Source organism: Salvelinus fontinalis, chromosome 37, assembly GCF_029448725.1.
Source record: "Salvelinus fontinalis isolate EN_2023a chromosome 37, ASM2944872v1, whole genome shotgun sequence".
NCBI lineage: Eukaryota > Metazoa > Chordata > Actinopteri > Salmoniformes > Salmonidae > Salvelinus > Salvelinus fontinalis.
In genome coordinates, this window is record NC_074701.1 from 24,837,840 (window position 1) to 24,859,779 (window position 21,940).

Below are 21,940 nucleotides of genomic sequence, written 5' to 3' on the forward strand. Positions count from 1 at the left end.
ATTATGTCCGTCTCTCACCTGGAAACATTGTCTACGCATAGAATTCCAAACAATTGTAATTCCACATTTGATGTAAATTGTACAACTTTTCTATTGATTCGTTTTGTGTATCGTAATTTTGAAGCAAAATTTCATCGAAGTATATTATTATTTCTGGGATAAATGCGTGTCATATAGGAACAAATTACAAACATGGTAGTATTATAACCGAGATGGTAGGAGAAAAAACAGTGCCTCTAACGGCATGAGAATGACAGAACTTGACAACTCATTTTATTTTTTATGGGATTCCTTCTTGAAGATTAACGTTAAAACATATACATAATAGACAAGGCAAGATAAGACCTCTCTCAGGACTGTGACTAAGTTAACGTTAATTGATCGTGCGATTAGCTGGCAAAGACACTGACTATTTAGGATGCTAGCTTCATTTTATTGACATGACTTCGTTTGCAAATGTCATGTAATGTTCAGTTTAAAAGAGTAGGCCTATCATTGAAGACTTATAGATCAAGATATCATGTGATCAATGGCAGTTACATATAGTTAAACAATAAGTTTATCGATAAAAGACAAGCGGCCTGTCTGAACAGTTTGGAAGCTGAGCTTGTACCTTATAATTCAGTTATGATTCAAATGTCATTATAGAGATGTCGTATGACCTGACCTACAACAGTCTCTGCTGATTACAAAGCAAAGGAACATAACTTATCTTGTTATTGTTCATATCATAGGTTCATCAAGCCACCGCCACTATGGACCCACTTAGGAGAACAGCTGTGCAAGAGGACATGGTCCAGTACTATTTCTTCTTGGTTCAGCCTAACCTCTTAGACACACAGTCTGATGATCTACGTCTGCAACAGCTAGTGTAGGAGATTTTGGCCAAGGTTGCCCCTCTCCTTGTGCAGTATATCTGGCAACAGCAGCCATTCAACCTCAAGTACCACACTGAGAAAGGTACAGTACTGGTTCTGACCTGGATACAAATGTTCTTTGAAGATTGAAGGATTTGTTATACAAATCATTTTGATGCTTTGACTGAATGAATGGTGATCACGTCTTGATTGTACCTGCAGGGGGAGTTCCTGCACACATTGGAGGCAGCGCTGTGTTTGGGGACAGTGTGGAGGATGAGTGGTTCATCTTATACCTCCTGCTTCAGATCACACAAGCCTTCCCAGAAGTTGCTGCCAGGTAGAGTGGAGCACACGGTCTGCAAAGCTCTGTATTACTTCCAGTTAGTTTCAACTTGCCAGTGATATTTACTTTAACTTGCAGGTTAGAGAACAATGACGGGGAGTTCCTTCTGATCGAAGCAGCAGATTATCTTCCCATGTGGTTGAACCCAGAGAACAGTGGATACCGAGTAAGTTGTCTATGTGTGATGTAGCCCATTTAGCGCCTATTTATGATAGTATTTTCTGTCCAGGGAGTTGTGTTAAGAGCCCTGACACTTGCACTAAAAGTTAACACGCATGTGCCAAATACAACAGATGTAGTCCTTACAGTGAAATGCTTACTTACAAGCCCTTAACCACGATGCAGTTTTAAGAAAATACCTAAAAAAAAGTAAGAGATAAGAAAAAACAAATAATTAAAGAGCAGCAGTAAATAACAATAGTGGGGCTATATACAGGCGGTACCGGTACAGAGTCAATGTGTCAATGTGCCGGGGCACCGGTGTTGAGGCTAATTGAGATATTTATGTACATGCAGGTAGGGTTGTTAAAGTGGCTATGCATAGATAATAACAGAGAGTAGTAGCAGGAGTCTTATGGCTTGGGTGTAGAAGCTGTTTAGAAGCTTCTTGGACCTAGACTTGGCTCTCCGGTACCGCTTACCGTGCGGTAGCAGAGAGAACAGTCTATGACTAGGGTGGCTGGAGTCTTTGATGATTTTCATGGCCTTCCTCTGACACCGCCTGGTATAGAGGCCCTGGATGGCAGGAAGCTTGGCCCCGTTGATGTACTGGGCCGTACGCACTACCCTTTGTAGTGCCTTGCGGTCGGAGGCCGAACAGTTGCCATATCAGGCAGTGATGCAACCCGTCAGGATGCTCTCGATGGTGCAGCTGTAAATTATTTTGAAGATCTGAGCCATGCCAAATCTCCTGAGGTTAGGTTTTGTCATGCCCTCTTCACGACTGTCTTGGTGTGCTTGGACCATGTTAGTTTGTTGATGTTTTGGAAACAAAAGGAACATTTGTACACTTTTTTATAGGGTTAGGGTTCCCACATGGCCATATTTCCATGTTACAGCAGTTGTTTACGTAAAACAGATGGAAGAGAGTCGACCACCTGTGCTAATTAGCTATCTGCGTCTCTGAACACCTGTGCGTAAATGGAAGACGGACACCATAAACGTGTTTTCACTGAAAAATACCGTCGGCTGCAACTGCGTTTAAAACAGTGTACGACCGTGTGTATTTTACATTTGTGAAATAATTGATGTGATATGAAAGTAGATGGCTTTATGTTTCTAGAACCGTACTGCAATTGACAATCGATTCACGTTTACATGGAATGTTTGGGCTGCCAGAGCCAATTCTCCTTTAAACAGAACATGCAAGGTCCTTGAACTATAAGGAGTAACATCAGGCTACATTATTAGGCTATGTGTGATGATGACTACAAATTGTTTATCACTCTGTCTGTCACTCTGTCTGTACATCTCTTCACATAGCTGACTATCCCTTCGTTTGTTGTCTCTGTAGGCCTATATCAGTCTGTCCATCTGTGTCTCTCCCCCTGATTCTGGTCTGCTAGGTGTTCCTCCACAGGGGTGAGCTGTACATCCTGCCCTGACCTCCCGCTCTAGTGGAGTTGGCCTGCCCATGAATGCAGTGCCCAGCGTGAACCAGGCTCTGGTCCTGCTCTCGTCCCACACACAGGCCTGTCTGGCCAGCCCCAAGATCCGCACTACTCTGGGGAAAAGACTGGAGGGGTGAGTGACGCAGCAGAAATAACACTATGAAGTGTTGAAGTGATTGTAAGGTTTCTGTTTGAGGGTAGATTTGAGCCTTATGATTAGGGCCAGGCCTTTGGCTGTTTTCTTTCTAGCCCGCATTTCGATCATCTGACCTCAAGAGGCCGATATAGCGCCTTCTCACACCACATGTGAATTAATTGTCACGTGTGCATACCATGACAATCTAATGTAATTATCCAATTAGTCCAAAATAAATTCCCAACCATGTGGATTGACTTCAAGTCAATTGTTTGCCGACAATTGTCATCAGCAGCCTACACTTTAGACTAATGCACCAAATTATTTCTATCAACATAAATATTTAACTTGTTTGTTATCAACATTATATAGGAATAATGCGCATTTTATCTAAGAAAATGGAGCCTATTGCCGAACAAAGTAGCCATTTTCATTCGCTATAGAAATACATGTAAATGTTGAGGATATGCAAGCGCCAATATCCCAAATGTGCGATTTCATTAACAAGTAAAACCATATAGCCATTTTCCAACCAAGGAGAGGTGTCACAAAAGTCAGAAATAGTGTTAAAATGAATCACTTACCTTTGATGATCTTCATCTGATGCCACTCCCAGGTCTCCATGTTAGACAACAAATGTTTGTTTTGTTCGATAAAGTTCATTTTTATGTCCAAATACCTCTTTTTTGTTTGCGCGTTTAGTCCAGTAATCCAAATGCGCGGGCACTAAGTCCAGACGAAAAGTCAAAATAGTTCCATTACAGTTTGTAGAAACATGTCAAACGATGTATAGAATCAATCTTTAGGATGTTTTTATCATAAATCTTCAATAATATTCCACCTGGACAATTCCTTTGTCATTAGAAATGAAAGGGAACGGAGCTTGTGCTCACGGCCGCGCGCGCATGACTAAACTAAAGGCTTTCAGCCTGATCACTGGTTCAAACAGCTCTTATTCGCTCCCCTTTCATAGTAGAAGCCTGAAACAACGTTCTAAAGACTGTTGGCATCTAGTGGAAGGCTTAGGAAGTGCAATCTGACCCCATAGACACAGTATATTGGATAGGCAATCACTTGAAAAACTACAAACCTCAGATTTCCCACTTCCTGGTTGGATTTTTCTCAGGTTTTCGCCTGCCATATGAGTTATGTTATACTCACAGACATCATTCAAACAGTTTTAGAAGCTTCAGAGTGTTTTCTATCCAAATCTACTAATAATATGCATATCCTTGCCTCTGGGCCTGAGTAGCAGGCAGTTTACTCTGGGCACGCTTTTCATCCAGATGTGAAAATACTGCTTCCTACACCAAAGAAGTTTTAACTTCTTAGCAAGAGCAGTTTCTCCAGCAAAAAAAAATTGAGTGGGGAGGGGAAAACTGAAAATTAGCTGTTATTGGCAGAGAGGTTTGGAACTCTTTCTTATTGGTCTATTAACTAATTAACTGCCAAAACTCCATCCCACCAAAACATGCTGAAATTTAAGGCTGTCTGTTCAAGCAGCTCTTACACTAAAAGGTCATTATCATAATTGTCATAGTATTGTTCCAATCTCATAGTGTGAAAATATATATATATGATATATATACACACACACACACACACACACACACAAACACACAGTTGAAGTTGGAAGTTTACATAAACCTTAGACAAAAACATTTAAACTCGTTTGTTTTACAATTCCTGATATTTAATCCTAGTAAAAATTCCCTGTCTTAGGTCAGTTAGGATCACCACTTTATTTTAAGAATGTGAAATGTCAGAATAATAGTAGAGAATGATTTATTTATTTCAGCTTTTATTTATTTCATCGCATTCCCAGTGGGTCAGAAGTTTACATACACTCAATTAGTATCTGGTAGCATTGCCTTTAAATTGTTTAACTTGGGTCAAACGTTTCGGGTAGCCTTACACAAGCTTCCCACAAGAAGTTGGGTGAATTTTGGCCCATTCCTCCTGACAGAGCTGGTTTAAATGAGTCAGGGTTGTAGGCCTCCTTGCTCGCACATGCTTTTTCAGTTCTGCCCACAAATTTTCTATAGGATTGAGGTCAGGGATTTGTGAAGGCCACTCCGATAACTTGGCTTTGTTGTCCTTAAGCCATTTTGCCACAACTTTGGAAGTATGCTTGGGGTCATTGTCTATTTGGAAGACCCATTTGTAACCAAGCTTTACCTTCCTGACTGATGTCTTGAGATGTTGCTTCAATATATCCACATAATTTTCCAATCTCATGATGCCATCTATTTTGTGAAGTGCACCAGCCCCTCCTGCAGCAAAGCACTCCAACATCATGATGCTGCCCCCCCCTGTGCTTCACAGTTGGGATGGGTGCTCTACTGCTTGCAAGCCTCCCCCTTTTTCCTCCAAACACAATGATGGTCATTATGGCCAAACAGTTCTATTTTTGTTTCATCAGACCAGAGGACATTTCTCCAAAACGTACAATCTTTGTCCCCATGTGCAGTTGCAAACCGTAGTCTGGCTTTTTTATGGCGGTTTTGGAGCAGTGGCTTCATCCTTGCTGAGTGGCCTTTCAGGTTATGTTGATATAGGACTCGTTTTTCTGTGGATATAGATACCGCTTATCTAAATTGTCTTGGGTAGACGCATTCTTCTGAGACAGCGTAATGTGTTTTCTTTTATTTCAGATGGCAGTCTATCTTTTCTTTCCATTTATAATCTAATGGTAAATTGCAGGTTTTGCAGAATATATTGTTGTCATCTGCGATGATCATCGCAGCGGGGTACTGGCACGCTCTTTTTTTCAAGCTATATTCTGATTTTGAATTTTTTATATTTTCTGGTTGGATTCATATGCCTTGTTCACATTGACAGTTTGATGTGACTCAAAGGAAAAACAAATTGCATATCGGATTCAAATCAGTTATTTTTCCAGCAGTCTGAACAGCCCAAAAGCACAGAATCAAATATTTCAAACCACATTTAAAATCACCTTCGTAAGTGGTTTAAAGTCAGATACAAATCAGATTCCTGGCCATGCAGCTTGTCTGAACGGTCAAATATGATTTTTTTTGCCCTCGAACGGGTTTTAGACTGTTAATTGGCATATCTTGTTGCTTGTTTGCTAATCCGTTGACAGTTTGACAAGAACATGTGCTAACTTGTTAATTGATTACAAACAAATGAGGTAATGTTCTAGAAAGGTAAACAGCTACGTAGCTGGCAAAGTGACTGCTGTGGCTAGTCAAAAAGGACTCGTTTTAAAAGTTGGATCATCTTATCCTTTTGTTACACTATGATTCATTCAAAGCAACTAGGAAATGTCAATGGCGGACATTGTTGTCATCTTAGCTCAGTACATAACTTGTGAGTGATAGGAAGCACGAGCACCACTGTCTGAACACACACAACCGATTTGGTCACTTGTAACTTGCTGTTTGGACAGTCCAATATTCCAAAACGGATTTGAATGACATCGTCAGTGTGCATCGTGTGATTTTAACCAATTATTAGTTGACATTGCCTACTAATTGTCTACTAATTGGTTGATGTCATTGGAAACACTTGTCTATTTTTTTAATACATAGAAAGTGCCATTTTCACATGTTGGGGTGGTGCTGGAGATGCTGAATATGAAGTTGAACATGTTTTTAATTTCCCTTTAAGACCTGCAGTGTGAACAAGGCTATATATAGTCTCTCCCCTTTAACTGTCCTAATTAGCCCATTTTTATAACCTCCGATGATCAGAGATTGAGTCTGTTGGAGATGGTCAGCTTAAGCAAAAAATAGGTCTAGAATCACTGATATACAAATAGTATTCCCTGCCAAATAATAGACTTTGCCATTTAAGATTCATAGAGCTTTGCACATCCCTGGCTTAGGCCCCCCCCACCCCACCAAACACATACACACAACCAGACATTGAATGATTTCATTGGAAACAGCTTGTGTCAATTAAACATTTCCTACGATTTTCTACCCGTAGCAAACCTAGTGGATAATGATGGAAATACCAGTAACTAAAACTAAAAAACAACCAAAACTCCTGGCCCTACTTATAATTGCTCAGGAATGTATACAGTACTTAAGAGTATAAAGACTTGTTTAGGTCAAGACACACATTGAAGCCTACTGTCATAATGACCATGAGTTGGGGTGTCTGTGCTTCACAGATATCAAGAGAAGATCCATGCAAACCTTCATGCTCACTGCTTCCTACCCGCGGGCATTGCTACAGTGTTGGCACAGCGACCAGACCTGGTTGCCCCGGCAGTGTCAGCTTTCTACCTGAGGGATCCAGTAGATCTCCAGGCCTGTTGTACATTCCAGACCTTTCCCTCCGACACACGAGTCCTAACCGCGGTACACACAAGTTGACTTTGACTGGTTGACGCATGTATTTATTGTGTGTTATGTAGTGTAGTTTGCAGTGTAGTTTTGTTTCGGTATGTTAGTGCTGTATTTACATGTTGTCTATATGTATTTCCAGGTGACGTTCACCCATTGCCTGTACTCCCAGATGCAGCAGTAGCATTTCACCCCCGACCAGAGGAGGTTTGATTTATTTGTTTGATTTAACATGTATAAATATTTGATGCATGATAGATATTATATGATATACAGTACCAGTCAAAAGTTGGGACACCTATTCATTCCAGGGTTTTTCTTTATTTTTACTATTTTCTACATTGTAGAATAATAGTGAAGACATCAAAACTATGAAATAACACATATGGAATCATGTAGTAACCCAAAAAGTGTGAAACAAATCAAAATATATTTGAGATTCTTCAAAGTAGCCACCCTTTGCCTTGATGACAGCTTTGCACACTCTTGGTATTCTCTCAACCAGCTTCATGAGGAATGCTTTTCCAACAGTCTTGAAGGAGTTCCCACATAGGGCTCCCGAGTGGCGCAGTGGTCTAGTGAAACTCCGTCTGAAAAGTAATCTAGATTCTTCAGCACTTCTGAAGAATTCTGTAGAAATTGGTGTTCAAACAGCTAAATTATTTATTTTTTGCCAACTAACTCTATTTTTTTAAATTCCATTAGTTAAAGTGGTAAATGATCTTAGAGCCAATACAGATGCGAAACCGCTCTCTGTCCTTGTACTCTTGGATTTAAGTGCTGCATTTGACACTGTTGACCATGATGTCCTTCTGGACAGAATGTAGAGATGGGTTGTCCTCTCCGGTCCAGTTCTAAATTGGTTTAGGACGTATTTAACCAGTCAAGAGTTTTGTCACCCTTGGTGAACATAACTCAGAGAAAATACATATCACATGGCGTTCTACAAGGTTCGATTTTGCATCCGGTACTGTTCAGTTTATATATGTTACCCCTTGGCAGCATTATCAGAAATCACAGCATTGATTTTCACTGCTACGCAGACGATACACAACTTTACATTTCTGTGTTATCAGAGGATATTAGCTCCACGGATAAATTATTAGACTGTATTAGTGATTAAAATACTTGGATGGCTCACAACTTCCTCCAGCTAAATTAAGACAAGACCGAAGTATTTGATGTTGGAGCCAAAGCACAGAGAGAGAATCTAGACGCACATTTGAATTCACATGCAATAAAGATAAAACACCAGGTAAAAAACCGAGGTGTTCTTTTAGATTCTGAACAAAATTTCAAATCACACATTAGGAATGTGATCAAAATAGCTTTTTACCACCTGAGGAACATTGCCACGGTGCATCCGTTTCTCTCTCGTGCTGATACAGAGAGACTCTCTGTATCAGAGAGACTCTCTTTTATTACAAGCAGGCTAGACTACTGTAATGCTCTCCTGTCTAGTCTACCAAAAAAATCCTGCAAAAAAAATATAGAATGCTGCAGCATGGGTACTGACCAAGACCAGACAGAGAGCACACATTACACCGGTTTTAAGGTCTGCACTGGCAGAACTGTGAGTTTTAGAATGAATTTTAAGATTATTTTATTGTTTTTTAAAATCAATCCATGATTGTGTATGCCAATACACGTCAAATCAAATTATATTAATCACATGCTTCGAGACTATATACAGGGGGGTACCGGTACAGAGTCAATGTACGGGGGCACTTGTTAGTCAAGGTAATTGAGGTAATATGTAGAGTTAAAGTGACTATGCATAGACGATAACAGAGCGACTCATCCATGCTGATTAAAATGGCTAGACATGCTTTTAAGTTATGTACCCAGTAGGTCCCTCAGTTCCTCTGGCACTGGCCTTTTAACTATCCCAAATCCCATTTTAGTCGTTCAGTTTGTGTCATTCTTTCATTTTTTATCTTATGTTTGTTGTGTAGTAAATATTTCAGCTTTTATTACCATAATTGTAATTTTTTTCTTGTAAAGCACATTGCATTGCATTCCATGTCTGAAATGTGCTGTATAAATAAAGCTTGATTGGATTTTATTCAAGTCACCTGATAATTCCTGTGTGGTTGAAGTTAACAATCAAATCAATCCAGCCCAAAGGTTAGGAACAAAATGCAATCGTAGTAAAAGTCCCAAGCGATGCACCATGGGAGTTGAAGTCTTGCTCCTAGAGTGAATAATACTGCTCTGTAGTAAAGCTATGTATCCTGCTCCTGGCACAGATCTAGGATCAGATTATCCTTGACAAATCCTCCCTTTAATCATTAGGAGGAATGCAAAACTGACTTCAGACTAATTAGTCTCTACGATCAACTTCATCCTCCTCTATGTTGGATCTCTACAACAGGCTGTACAAAGGTCTTGTTAATCCACATGCTGTGTGTAGTAGTGCTGCAGCCAGCGGTGAGAAGGCCAGAGCGGCCATGTTGACCAAGAGATTCTGTAGCGCTCCCAGCAGCAGTATGGCCAGCAGGTACCCCATGAATAGCAGGCTATGCCAGCTACCCTCGCCCAGTGCCCGGGGGCCCTCCGGGTGCAGCAGACACAGGAAGCCCAGCACCAGGCTCTGGTTCACCATCAGGGTGAAGTACAGGTCAAAGGGCGAGGTGTGGGAGCTGATGTGGCGCCGGTGCTCGTTCTCAGCCACCTTGGCCAGCCAGGTCAGAGAGAGGCTGTGGAGAAGGAGGGCCAGTGGGGCGTAGAGACACTCCAGAACCTCCACTGACGGGACACCCTGAGACACTGCAGGGAGAAGGGGTGAGTTAGTGTACTGACACAACAGATGATTGACACACCATCACATTTGAGACTATTAGTCTGTTATTAACTGGTAAATGCTGGTTAGAGAGCCGGCTTTCCCCTCAAGCTAAACACTGTAAACACATTTACCTGTGATAGTGACAGAGGTGAAAGTGATGACTGTGATAAGGCCCGTTAGGTGGACTGACGGGAGTAGTGCCAGTTGTAGGCCATGGCTCCAGCCCACACAGAGCAGGGGCAGCAGGCCCATGGTGAGTGGGTACATGCCAGAGTGGGCACTGGCCTCTGCCCACACACCCAGCACAGCCTGGGCACTCCCACAGATAGAGGGCACCAGCAGGCGCTCTCCCAGAGACAGAGAGTAGGGCTTCAGTGGTGCCAGGCCCACGGCATGGAGGACCAGCAAGTATAACAGAGTCATCAGCACCTGGGAGAGACATGCCATAAACACAGGTAAACATTAGCCATCATTAGCCATTTTAAACATTAGCCATCCTGGAGATTGCAAGAGGTAGCCGATTATATTCTGTGGTATCAAGAAAAAAACAAACTCAGGTGATTTAGGGTATTTTTTGCCTTGGGCCTGGGTCTTCCAATCATGCATGTGCAACACATGTACTGTATCAATTCACCCAGGGTCTCACTCACAGATATACTGTAGATCAACCTCACATGCGCAAGTACAGTGAAATTCTTCACTTGCAAGCTCAACCCAACAGTGCAGTAATCAATATCAAAATAGTATAACTAATAAAAAATGTAATGTATATATATATATTTTTTAAGCACAATAAATAAGAGAAGAAGCTATATACAGGGTCAGTGCCAGTACCACATGTACAATGTGCAGGGTTACTGAAGTATTTGTGGTAGATATGTACATGTAGGCGGGGATTAGGAGAAAGTGACTGGTAGCAGGATAAATAATAAATATGATAATAATAACTAGAAGGCTTGCTAAAGCTCTTTTAAAGGTATTTTTGTGATAGTGAAAGAAGTTTAAAAAGTTGTACTTTGATTATATAACTTGAATAGTGAAATCATTTAAAAATCTATTGATAGTCAGTAGTGATTAGAAGATTTGGTCAGTAGTTGTGTGGTTCAGTAGTTGTGGTCAGTAGTTGTGTGGTTGTGGTCAAAAGTTGTGTGGATATAGTAGTTAGATGTGTGGTCAGAAGTTATGTGGTTGTGGTCACTAGATGTGCTCAGCAGTTGTGTGGTAGTGGTCAGTTGTTGTGGTCAGTAGATAAGTGGTCAGTAGTTGTGTGGTCAGAAATTTTGCGGTTGTGGTCAGTATTTGTGTGGTTGTGGTCAGAAGTTGCGTGGTTGTGGTCAGTAGTTGTGTGGTTGTGGTCACTAGATGTGGTAAGCAGTTGTGTGGTTGTGGCCATTAGATGTTGTAAGAAACTGTTTTTGTGGTCAGAAGTTGGGTGGTTGTGGTCAGGAGTTGTGGTCAGCAGTTATGTTGTCAGTAGTTGTTTGATAAGAAGTTGTGTGCTTCTGGTCTAAATTGTGTAGTTGTGGTCAGTAGTTGTGTGGTTGTGGTCAGAAGTTGTGTGGTTGTGGTTAGTAGTTGTGGTCAGTAGATGAGAGATCAGTATTTGTGATATCAGAAGTTGTGTGGTTGTGGTCAGTAGTTGTGTGGTTGTGGTTACTAGATGTAGTAAGCAGTTGTGTTGTTATGGTCAGAAGTTGTGTGGTCGTGGTCAGTAGTTGAGTGGTCAGTAGTTTTGTGGTTGTGGTCACTAGATGTGGTCAGCAATTGTGTAGTTATGGTCAAAAGTTGTGTGGTTGTGGTCAGTTGTAGTGGTCAGTAGTTGTGTGGTCAGAATTTTTGCGGTTGTGGTCAGAAGTTGTGTGGTTGTGGTTAGAATTTGCATTCTGAAGTTGTGTTGTTGTCAGTAGTTGTGTGTTTGTGGTCACTAGATGTGGTCAGAAGTTGTGTGTTTGTGGTCAGTACTTGTGTGGTTGTGGTCAGAAATTGTGCAGTTGTGGTCAGTAGTTATGTTTTAATGGTCACTAGATGTGGTCAGCAGTGGTGTCGTTGTGGTCAGAAGTTATGTGGTTGTGGTCAGTAGCTGTGGTCAACAGTCGAATGGTCGGTAGGTGTGTTCTCATAAGTTGTGTGATTGTGGTCAGTAGTTGTGTGGTTGTGGTCAGTAATTGTGTGGTTGTTGTCTGTAGCTTTGTGGTCAGCAGTCGAATGGTCAGCAGGTGTGTTCTCATAAGTTATGTGGTGGGGGTCAGTAGTTGTGGTCAGCAGTTGAATGTCAGTAGGTGTGTTATCATAAGTTGTGTGGTTGTGGTCAGTAGTTGTGTGGTTGTGGTCAGTAGTTGTTTGGTTATGGTCATTAGTTGTGTGGTTTTTGTCAGTAGTTGTAGTAGGGAGTTGTGTGGTTGTGGTCAATAGTTGTATGGTCAGTAGTCATGTGGTTGTGGTCACAAGTTGTGTGGTTGTGGTCAGTAGTTGTGTGGTTGTGGTCAGTAGTTGTGTGGTTGTGGTCAGAAGTTGTGTGGCTGTGGTCAGAAGTTGTGTGGCTGTGGTCAGTGGTTGTGGTCAGAAGTTGTGGTCAGTAGAAGAGAGGTCAGTAGTTGTGTGGTCAGAGTTGTGTGGTTGTGGTAAGTAGTTGTGGTCAGTGGTTGTGTGGTTGTGGTTGTGGTCAGCAGTTGAGTGGTCAGGTGTGCTATCATAAGTTGTGTGGTTCTGGTCAGAAGTTGTGTGGTTGTGGTCAGAAGTTGTGGTCAGAAGTTGGGTGGTTGTGGTCAGTAGTTGTGGCCAGTAGAAGAGAGGTCAATAGTTGTGTGGTCAGAGTTGTGTGGTTGTGGTAAGTAGTTGTGTGGTTGTGGTCACTAGATGTGGTAAGAAGCTGTGTGGTTGTGGTCAGCAGTTGAGTGGTCAGTAGTTGAGTGATCAGTGGTTTTGTGGTTGTGGTCACTAGATGTGGTCAGCAGTTGAGTGGTCAGCAGTTGAGTGATCAGTGGTTTTGTGGTTGTGGTCACTAGATGTGGTCAGCAGTTGTTTGGTTATGGTCAGAAGTTTTGCGGTTGTGGTCAGTAGTTGTGTGGTTGTGGTTAGAAGTTGCTTTCTTGTGGCCTGAAGTTGTGTTGTTGTGTGTTTGTGGTCAGAAGTTGTGTGTTTGTGGTCAGTACTTGTGTGGTTGTGGTCAAATTGTGCAGTTGTGGTCAGTAGTTATGTTTTAATGGTCACTAGATGTGGTCAGCAGTGGTGTGGTTGTGGTCAGAAGTTATGTGGTTGTGGTCAGTAGCTGTGGTCAGCAGTTGAATGGTCGGTAGGTGTGTTCTCATACGTTGTGTGGTTGTGGTCAGTAGCTGTGTGGTTGTGGTCAGTAGTTGTGTGGTTGTGGTCAGTAGTTGTGTGATTGTGGTCAGTAGCTTTGTGGTTGTGGTCAGCAGTCGAATGGTCGGCAGGTGTGTTATCATAAGTTGTGTGGTTGTGGTCAGTAGTTGTGTGGTTGTGGTCAGTAGTTGTGTTGTTGTCAACGGAAGTTGTGGTAGGGAGTTGTGTGGTTGTGGTCAATAGTTGTGTGGTCAGTAGTCGTGTGGTTGTGGGCAGAAGTTGTGTGGTTGTGGGCAGAAGTTGTGTGGTTGTGGGCAGAAGTTGTGTGGTTGTGGGCAGAAGTTGTGTGGTTGTGGGCAGAAGTTGTGTGGTTGTGGGCAGAAGTTGTGTGGTTGTGGGCAGAAGTTGTGTGGTTGTGGTCAGTGGTTGTGGTCAAAAGTTTTGTGGTTGTCGTCAGAAGTTATGTGGTTTTGGTCAGTAGTTATGTTTTTATGTTTTTATAGATGTGGTCAGCAGTAGTGTGGTAGTGGTCAGAAGTTGTGGTCAGTAGTTGAGTTCAGCAGTTGGATGGTCATTAGGTGTGTTATCATAAGTTGTGTGGTTGTGGTCAGAAGTTGTGTGGTTGTTGTCAGTAGCTCGGTGGTTGTGGTCACTAGATGTGGTCAGAAGTTCTGTGATTGTGGTCAGTAGTTGTGCGGTTGTGGTCAAAAGTTGTGTGGTTGTGGTCTGTAGTTGTGTGTTCAATATTTGTGTAGTTGTGATCAGTAATTGTGGTCACTCTCTTCACTCTCGTCATCGTTTTTGCCCTCTGTGTCTGTGAGTATCAATAGCAACGGCTGTATTTAGGCTGCTCAATGATGACACAGAGACCTGTTAGTACACGTGAGCTAGAATTTTTTTGTCGCTCTCAACTCTGTCAAACATCTAACTTTTTATTGGTATAGACTATTCCTAATCCGCTCTATCCAGTCAGAGGGGTACACCCCACCCTTCTCTTTAGAGACAGACTAGCCAGTTAAGTTATTTAGAGCACTAAGCATGATCCTGCAAAGGAGCACAAAGCTAGTAAGCATTAGAAACTTCTCTTTATCATTCCAGGTCGTCCAGACCGGGAAAGTATTCTTAATCTTAACGCTAGCTGTTTGGTCTGAAACAGATTGACAAATCATGGGAATTTGAAGAGCTATGGAGGCATTCATTGAAGCGAGTCAAGCATTGCTAGGCAACAGTAGCCTTGGCAACACTGCTGCCTTTTGGCTAAAGCAAGTGTGAGAAACATGCTAACATACATTTAGCATTCGGAAAGAATTCCCTTCCCTTTTTCCACATTTTGTTTTGTTACGGCCTTATTCTAAAATGTGCTAAATAATTTTTTGCCCTCAATCTACACATATTACCCAATAATGAAAAAGCGAAAACAGGTTTTTAGAAATGTTTGCAAATGTATTCAAATAAAAAAAAACAGAAATACATTTTTTTACATAAGTATTCAGACCCTTTGCTATGAGACTCGAAATTGAGCTCAGGTGCCTCCTGTTTCCATTGATCATCCTTGAGATGTTTCTACAACTTGATTGGAGTCCACCTGTGGTAAATTCAATTCATTAGACATGATTTGGAAAAGCACACACCTGTTTATATAAGGTCCGACAGTTGACAGTGCATGTGAGAACAAAAAACAAAGCATGAGGTCGAAGTAATTGTCCATAGAGCTCCGGTACAGGATTGCGTCGACGCACAGATCTGGGGAAGGGTGCCCCAGAAAATGTTGCGCCATTGACGGTCTCGAAGAACACAGTGGCCTCCATAATTTTTAAATGGAAGTAGTTCGGAACCACCAAGACTCTTCCTTAAGCTGGCTTCCCGGCCAAACTGAGCAATCGTGGAGAGAAGGGCCTTGGTCAGGGAGGTGACCAAGAACCCGATGGTCACTCTGACATAGCTCCAGAGTTTCTCTGGGGAGATGGGAGAACCTTCCAGAAGGACAACCGTTTCTGCAGCACTCCACCAATCAGGCCTTTATGGTAGAGTGGCCAGACGGAAGCCACTCCTCAGTAAAAGGCACATGAAAGCCCGTTTGGAGTTTGCCAAAAGGCACCTAAAGGACACTCAGACCATGAAAAACAAGATTCTCTGGTCTGATGAAACCAAGATTAAACTCTTTGGCCTGAATGCCAAGTGTCACGTCTGGAGGAAACCTGGCACCATCCCTACGGTAAAGCATGGTGGTGGCAGCATCATGCTGTGAGGATGTTTTTCAGCGGCAGGGACTGGGAGACTAGTCAGGATCGAGGGGAAGATGAACGGAGCAAAGTATATAGAGATCCTTGATGAAAACCTGCTCCAGGTAACCACGCTCAGGACCTCAGACTGGGGCGAATGCTCACCTTCCAACAGGACAGTGATCCTAAGCACACAGCCACGACAACGCAGGAGTGGCTTCGGGATAAGTCTCTGAATGTCCTTGAGTGCCCCAGCCAGAGCCCGGACTTGAACCCATTCGAACATCTCTGGAGATATCTAAAAATAGCTGTGCAGTAACACTCCCCATCCAACCTGACAGAGCTTGAGAGGATCTGCAGAGAAAAATGGGAGAAACTCCCCAAATACAGGTGTGCCAAGCTTGTAGCATCATACCCAAGAAGGCTCGAGGCTGTAATCACTTCCAAAGGTGCTTCAACAAAGTACTGGGTCTGAATACTTATGTAAATGTGATATTTCACTTTTCTATTTATAATACATTTGCAAAAAAAAAAAGTTTTTGCTTTGTCATTATGGGGTATCGTGTGTAGATTTTTATTTTTTATTTTTTATTTTTTAAATAATTTTTTATCCCATTTTCACCCCAATTTTTCGTGGTGTCCAATCGCTAGTAATTACTACCTTGTCTCATCGCTACAACTCCCGTACGGGCTCGGGAGAGACGAAGGTCGAAAGCCATGCGTCCTCCGAAGCACAACCCAACCAGCCGTACTGCTTCTTAACACAGCGCGCCTCCAACCCGGAAGACAGCCGCACCAATGTGTCGGAGGAAACACCGTGTACCTGGCCCCCTTGGCTGGCGCGCACAGCGCCCGGCCCGCCACAGGAGTCGCTGGAGCGCGATGAGACAAGGATATCCCTACCGGCCAAACCCTCCCTACCCCGGACGACGCTATGCCAATTGTGCGTCGCCCCACGGACCTCCCGGTCGCGGCCGGCTGCGACAGAGCCTGGGCGCGAACCCAGAGACCCTGGTGGCGCAGTTAGCACTGCGATGCAGTGCCCTAGACCACTGCGCCACCCGGGAGGCCATCGTGTGTAGATTGATGAGATTAAAAAAAATCTATTTTAGATTAAGGCTGTAACGTAACAAAGTGTGAAAAAAGTCAAGGGGCCTGAATACTTTCTGAAAGTCAAGTGCACCTATAGGCCTACAGCTGGCCAATCAGATAGCTCAGATCACCCTGTCTGCACATTTTCCTCAAGCTATAGACTGTAAAAACAAATCTTGAATGCACAGCAAGTTGATACAGTGAGATTTCAAAACTTGTAAAACCATGACTAGAGAGAGAGACTCAATGAATACAGCAAAGACCTGCAGTGTTTATGAGTAAGTTGTTATTCAGCACTGTCAACACTTTGTTCGACAATTTATTTATTTTTTATTATATTTTTTTTTCAGGGGGTGGATCAGCTTTAATATTCAATGTAATTGTCTGCATCATTTCCAATCCCATTTGGAGTAAACTGATAAACATTTAGGTTTATATACAGTTTATATACATATTATACACATTTTACAGACACAATCTACTTTACAATAGTTATATTTTGTTTGTTTTTAGTCCTTCCTCTATTTCTGATGTCCATCCAGTTTGATTTCTATTTGTAACTGTGCTATTTCACGACATTTTTAACCTATATACATTTTACAGACCCTGTGTGTTTTACGTTGGTTATCTTGTTGTTATTAGTTCCACCCTTCAGCTCCATTCAACCCCTCCCATCTATCTCTTAACACCATCCATTTTGGATTTCTATTTGCCATATATTTTTCCATTGTGCTGTGATGCTTCACAAAAGTACTGAACCTTTCTATTCTCATAGATTCTACAGATTGTAAATTAAACATTTTTGCTAAAATAATTATTATATTATTGATCGATTGACTATGACTTTTCAAATCACCCAGTGTTGCTATCAGCAGAGTTAGTTAAAGGTAAATGTTGCTATTCTTCAGCCATTCCTGGACCTGTGACCAAAAATGAGCTACATATGGACAGTACCAAAATAAATGATCTAATGACTCTGCCTCCTCACAGCAAAATCTGCAGAGCTGAGAAGATTGTATCCCCCATATATATAACATTCTATTAGTTGCAAGAATTTTGTATAATAGTTTTGAATCCGACATCGTTTTGCGTGTCAAATCATAAACCATGTGCCATGGAATCGGTACATCGAAAATCTCTTCCCAACTATTTTGCAATTTGTATGGCACAACTGTAATTTTTTTGGTCCTTAATTGAAATTGGTATATATTTTTATTTATCACAATTTTCTTTAACTATTTTTGGTCTTTAATGCAAGCCGGACAGACAAGTTCCTTACTTTTTCCCCCTTCCACTTGCCTCTTCCATTTTTGTGTAATGCTGCAATTAGTTACATTTACATTTAAGTCATTTAGCAGACGCTCTTATCCAGAGCGACTTACAAATTGGAAAGTTCATACATATTCATCCTGGTCCCCCCGTGGGAATTGAACCCTGGTCCCCCCGTGGGAATTGAACCCACAACCCTGGCGTTGCAAGCGCCATGCTCTACCAACTGAGCCACACGGGACCACGTTAGTTGGTTGTAATTTTGGGTAGAGCAGACATTTCCATATGTCTGTGGTAGCTGCATGTGTGACATAACTCCACCAGTGCTAAAAACTATACCTTAAAAAAAATATATATTGAAAAATATTTTTTGGGGGGATCAATTAGTATATTTGAGTTTAACCACAATATTTGTTGTATTATTTGTTCTGTCTTCTTAGATGGATTAAACTGAAATTGCAACCAACTTTAAGGCTTGTTTAGTTTAAAAAAATAACATATTTTGGAGATTATTTTGTTTTCAAATAACCGAAAGTGAGCAGTTGTAATCTAAATAAAGGGGAAAAGGCCCTTCTTGAAAATGGGGTGAGACACTCTTACTAATTTATTTAAAAAACATTTCGGATTTAAGTATAACTTTTGTATGACTGATGCCTTTAGTGAGAGGTCTAATGCTTTAATATTTAGTCATTTCTGCCCTCCGAATTCATATTTGTTATATTAATAGGCCCTTTTAATTTTGTCTGGCTTGCCAATCCAAATAAAATTGAATATTTTTTGTTCATGTAATTTAAAAAGCAGGTCACTAGGTGTAGGCAAAACCATAAGCAAATAGGTCAACTGTGATATGACTAAAGAGTTTATCAGGGTGATTTTTCCACAAACAGACATTTTCCTTTCCGTGGTAGCAAGATCTTGTCTATTTTTGCTAACTTTCTATTAAAATGTATTGGAGTAAGATAATTTCTTTCTTTTGGGATTTGTATACCGAGTATGTCCACATCTCCGTCAGACCATTTAATTGGTAAACTACACGGTAATGTAAAATTTGCATTTTTTTGTGATCCAATACGTAATATTATCATAATTTGGTTTTAATCCAGGGAGGTTAGAAAAAGTATCTAGATCCTCTATGAGGCTGTGGAGGAATTCTAATTGTAGTTTTAAAAGAAAACATGAATCAGCGCACAATGACACCTTTGTTTTTAAGCCACGGATGTCTAATCCCTTAATATTATTGTTGGATCTAATTTTAACAGCTAACATTTAGATGGCAATAAGACATTGATATGCCCGATAGTGGACAACCTTGTTTTACTCCTCTTGACAGTTTAGAACTTTCTGAAATGTAGCCATTATTTACTATTTTACACCTAGGGTTACTATACATAACTTTAACCCATTTTATAAGAGATTCTCCAAAATGTAAATATTCTATGTATAAACTCCACTCCTACTTTATCAAAAGCCTTTTCAAAATCAGCTATGAAACCAGGCCTGGTTTCCCCGATATTTCATAGTATTCTATTGTTTCCAGTACTTTTCTTATATTATCTCCAATGTATCGTCCATGTAAAAAAAAACTGTCTTATTAGGATGAATAATATCTGACACTACTTTTTTAATTCTATGCTCCAAGCATTTAGCTATTGTAAGAGGCCTCCAATTTTTTTAACGGACTGGATCTTCATATATACCACTTGGATCCTGTTTGGTATACTTCCACTGGTATGCCATCCAGCCCTGGAGTTTTCCCAGACTTAAAGGCTTTAATTGCATCAAGAAGTTCTTCCTCTGTAATTTGGCCTTCACGTGAGTCTTTCTGTACAGATGTAAATTTTACATTAATAATAGGGAAAAAAATCTATACAATTAGCTTCGGTTACTGGAGATGGAGGAGACTGAAATGAAAACATATTCTTAAAGTACTTCACTTCCTCTTTCAAAATATAATTCGGTGAATCATGCATGACTCCATCATTTGTAACAAGTTTCAATAAAAACATTGGTAGCATTTCTATGTTGAAGGCTGAAAAATAATTTGGTCCATTTTTCCCCATATTCCATCCAGTCCATTTCTTTTTATAATATATTACACTGGATCTTTCTTGAATAAGTTCCTCCATTTCTTTTTCCTCTATCTTAACTTATGCCTCTATAGTACAGTTTTTATTGCTATCAAACTGTACTGTTAGTCCTTCAATTTCCTTTGTTAATATGTACTCTTTTGACCTAAATTGCTTTTGTTTTATAGATGAGTACTGAATTGCATGGCCTCTAAAGGCACATTTAAAAGTGTCCCATACAATAAGGGGAAGATGTACATTCTCCCTACTTCCACTCACACTACAACCAGCACTGCAGTGTCACGTTCCTGACCTGTTTTCTGTTGTTTGGTATGAGTTTAATTGGTCAGGGCGTGAGTTTTGGGTGGGTAGTCTATGTTATGTGTTTTCTATGTTGGGTTAATGGGTTGCATGGTATGGCTCTCAATTAGAGGCAGGTGTTTGGCGTTTCCTCTGATTGAGAGTCATATTAAGGTAGGTTGTTTCACATTGTTTGTTGTGGGTGGTTGTCTTCCGTGTCTGTGTATGTTGCGCCACACGGGACTGTTTCGGTATGTTTGTTCGTTCGGTTTTTGTGTAGTCTGTTTTCCCTGTTCGTGCGTTCTTCGTGTTATATGTAAGTTCTTAAGTTTAGGTCTGTTTAGTTCGTTTTGTTAGTTTGTTAATCCTTCCAAGTGTTTGTTTTCGTGTTTCGTCGTTTGTTTGAATAAATCATTATGTATTCACAACCCGCTGCACTTTGGTCAAATCCTTGCTACTCCTCTTCGGATGAGGAGAAGGAGGATGCCCGTTACATGCAGCTGCAATGAATGAGTGTAGCAAAGTGTTCCGATGAGCTTCCGTTGTTATTATTAGCGGCTTCTGTCTTCTTTATTATCAAGGAATATTTCACTTTCTCTGGTCATAGGAGTAATGCAGGAATAATGCAGTGTGACTTGAGTTTTGCCATCAGCTGGACGACTGTGTCCCCTTTTCTCAGTGGAGGGAAAGTGGAGGGACGGTGAGTTGGGTGAGAGGCAGCCTCACCGCTGCTCCCTCCCTCCCCTCAGACTGACCATCAGATGCAGGCCATCAGCCCAGTAAAAAAAAGCTAATGATTATGCTCACTCAGCTGTGCCTCACAAATTATACAACAAATTACCTATTACCAGTGTGATCATATACTGTACACATTTTTTTTTTTACATGTGTATATATGGATGATTTCAAAATGGTCAGAGAAGAACAACATTGGCAGGGCAATTCAAGCATAGCCAATATGCAGTGATAATGTATTGGGCCTACTGCACAAACGTCATTGCTACAGAACTGTTTTTAATTGGTTAATGTTGCATAAGCTTACGTTGTTTAAGTCATGTTTAAAAGAAATCTGAGCGGTAGATCTCGGTTTGACTCAGAAATGGATCTTGACTCAGAAAAGGTTGGTGACCACTGCTGTAAGTGTACACATACACGGAGACTCCCTAATATACAAGCACACACTCATAACCACATTCTATAAGCACATAAATCAAATCAAATGTTATTGGTCACATACACATATTTAGCAGATGTTATTGCAGTTGTAGTGAAATGCTTGTGTTCCTAGCTCCAACAGTACTAGCATCAGGGGAGTACCCATACTAATCTATGGGAACAGATTGAGAATATGTGACTAGAAGCACATTTCAGGAAATAGCTATATTATTACTTGTAAAAGTTACTACATAGCAAAGGCCTAATGATGATAAGAAACATTATGTTGGCTCATGCAAAATCCTAACACCACAACTCAAAACCCAACACAGATTATTCCTATAATAACCCTGAACAAATGGTGGCCTACCTGTACAAAGGTGATTGGTACAGCAAACGGATAGTGGTACTGGGGAATGAAGATGTCAGCTACAAAGCTGCGGAGCCGATCTGCCAGGGCATATAACACCACGACCACAAGGGTGG

The 21,940-nt window shown here is 41.1% G+C and overlaps 1 protein-coding gene and 1 pseudogene across 1 annotated transcript; one reads left to right on the forward strand and one right to left on the reverse strand.

The window, feature by feature from the left end:
- The first annotated feature begins 4 nt into the window (after positions 1–4).
- LOC129836405 (protein ecdysoneless homolog) lies at positions 5–9,330 on the forward strand (annotated as a pseudogene).
- Positions 9,331–9,422: 92 nt separating this feature from the next.
- LOC129836407 (uncharacterized) lies at positions 9,423–21,921 on the reverse strand. The gene is made up of 3 exons (XM_055902528.1): positions 21,825–21,921; positions 10,182–10,479; positions 9,423–10,034 (listed from the first exon to the last, which is right to left on the reverse strand). The coding sequence occupies exons 2-3, from the start codon at positions 10,471–10,473 to the stop codon at positions 9,631–9,633; spliced, it is 696 nt and encodes a 231-aa protein (XP_055758503.1). The 5' UTR covers positions 10,474–10,479; positions 21,825–21,921; the 3' UTR covers positions 9,423–9,630.
- Positions 21,922–21,940: the final 19 nt, after the last annotated feature.

Bases quoted from the DNA above. Each gene is read 5' to 3' on its own strand.
- LOC129836407 (XM_055902528.1), bottom strand. From the start codon at position 10,473: ATGACTCTGTTATACTTGCTGGTCCTCCATGCCGTGGGCCTGGCACCA. The intron at 10,035-10,181 runs GTAAATGTGTTT...TTCTCCCTGCAG, and splicing joins CACCTCTGTCACTATCACAG to TGTCTCAGGGTGTCCCGTCA.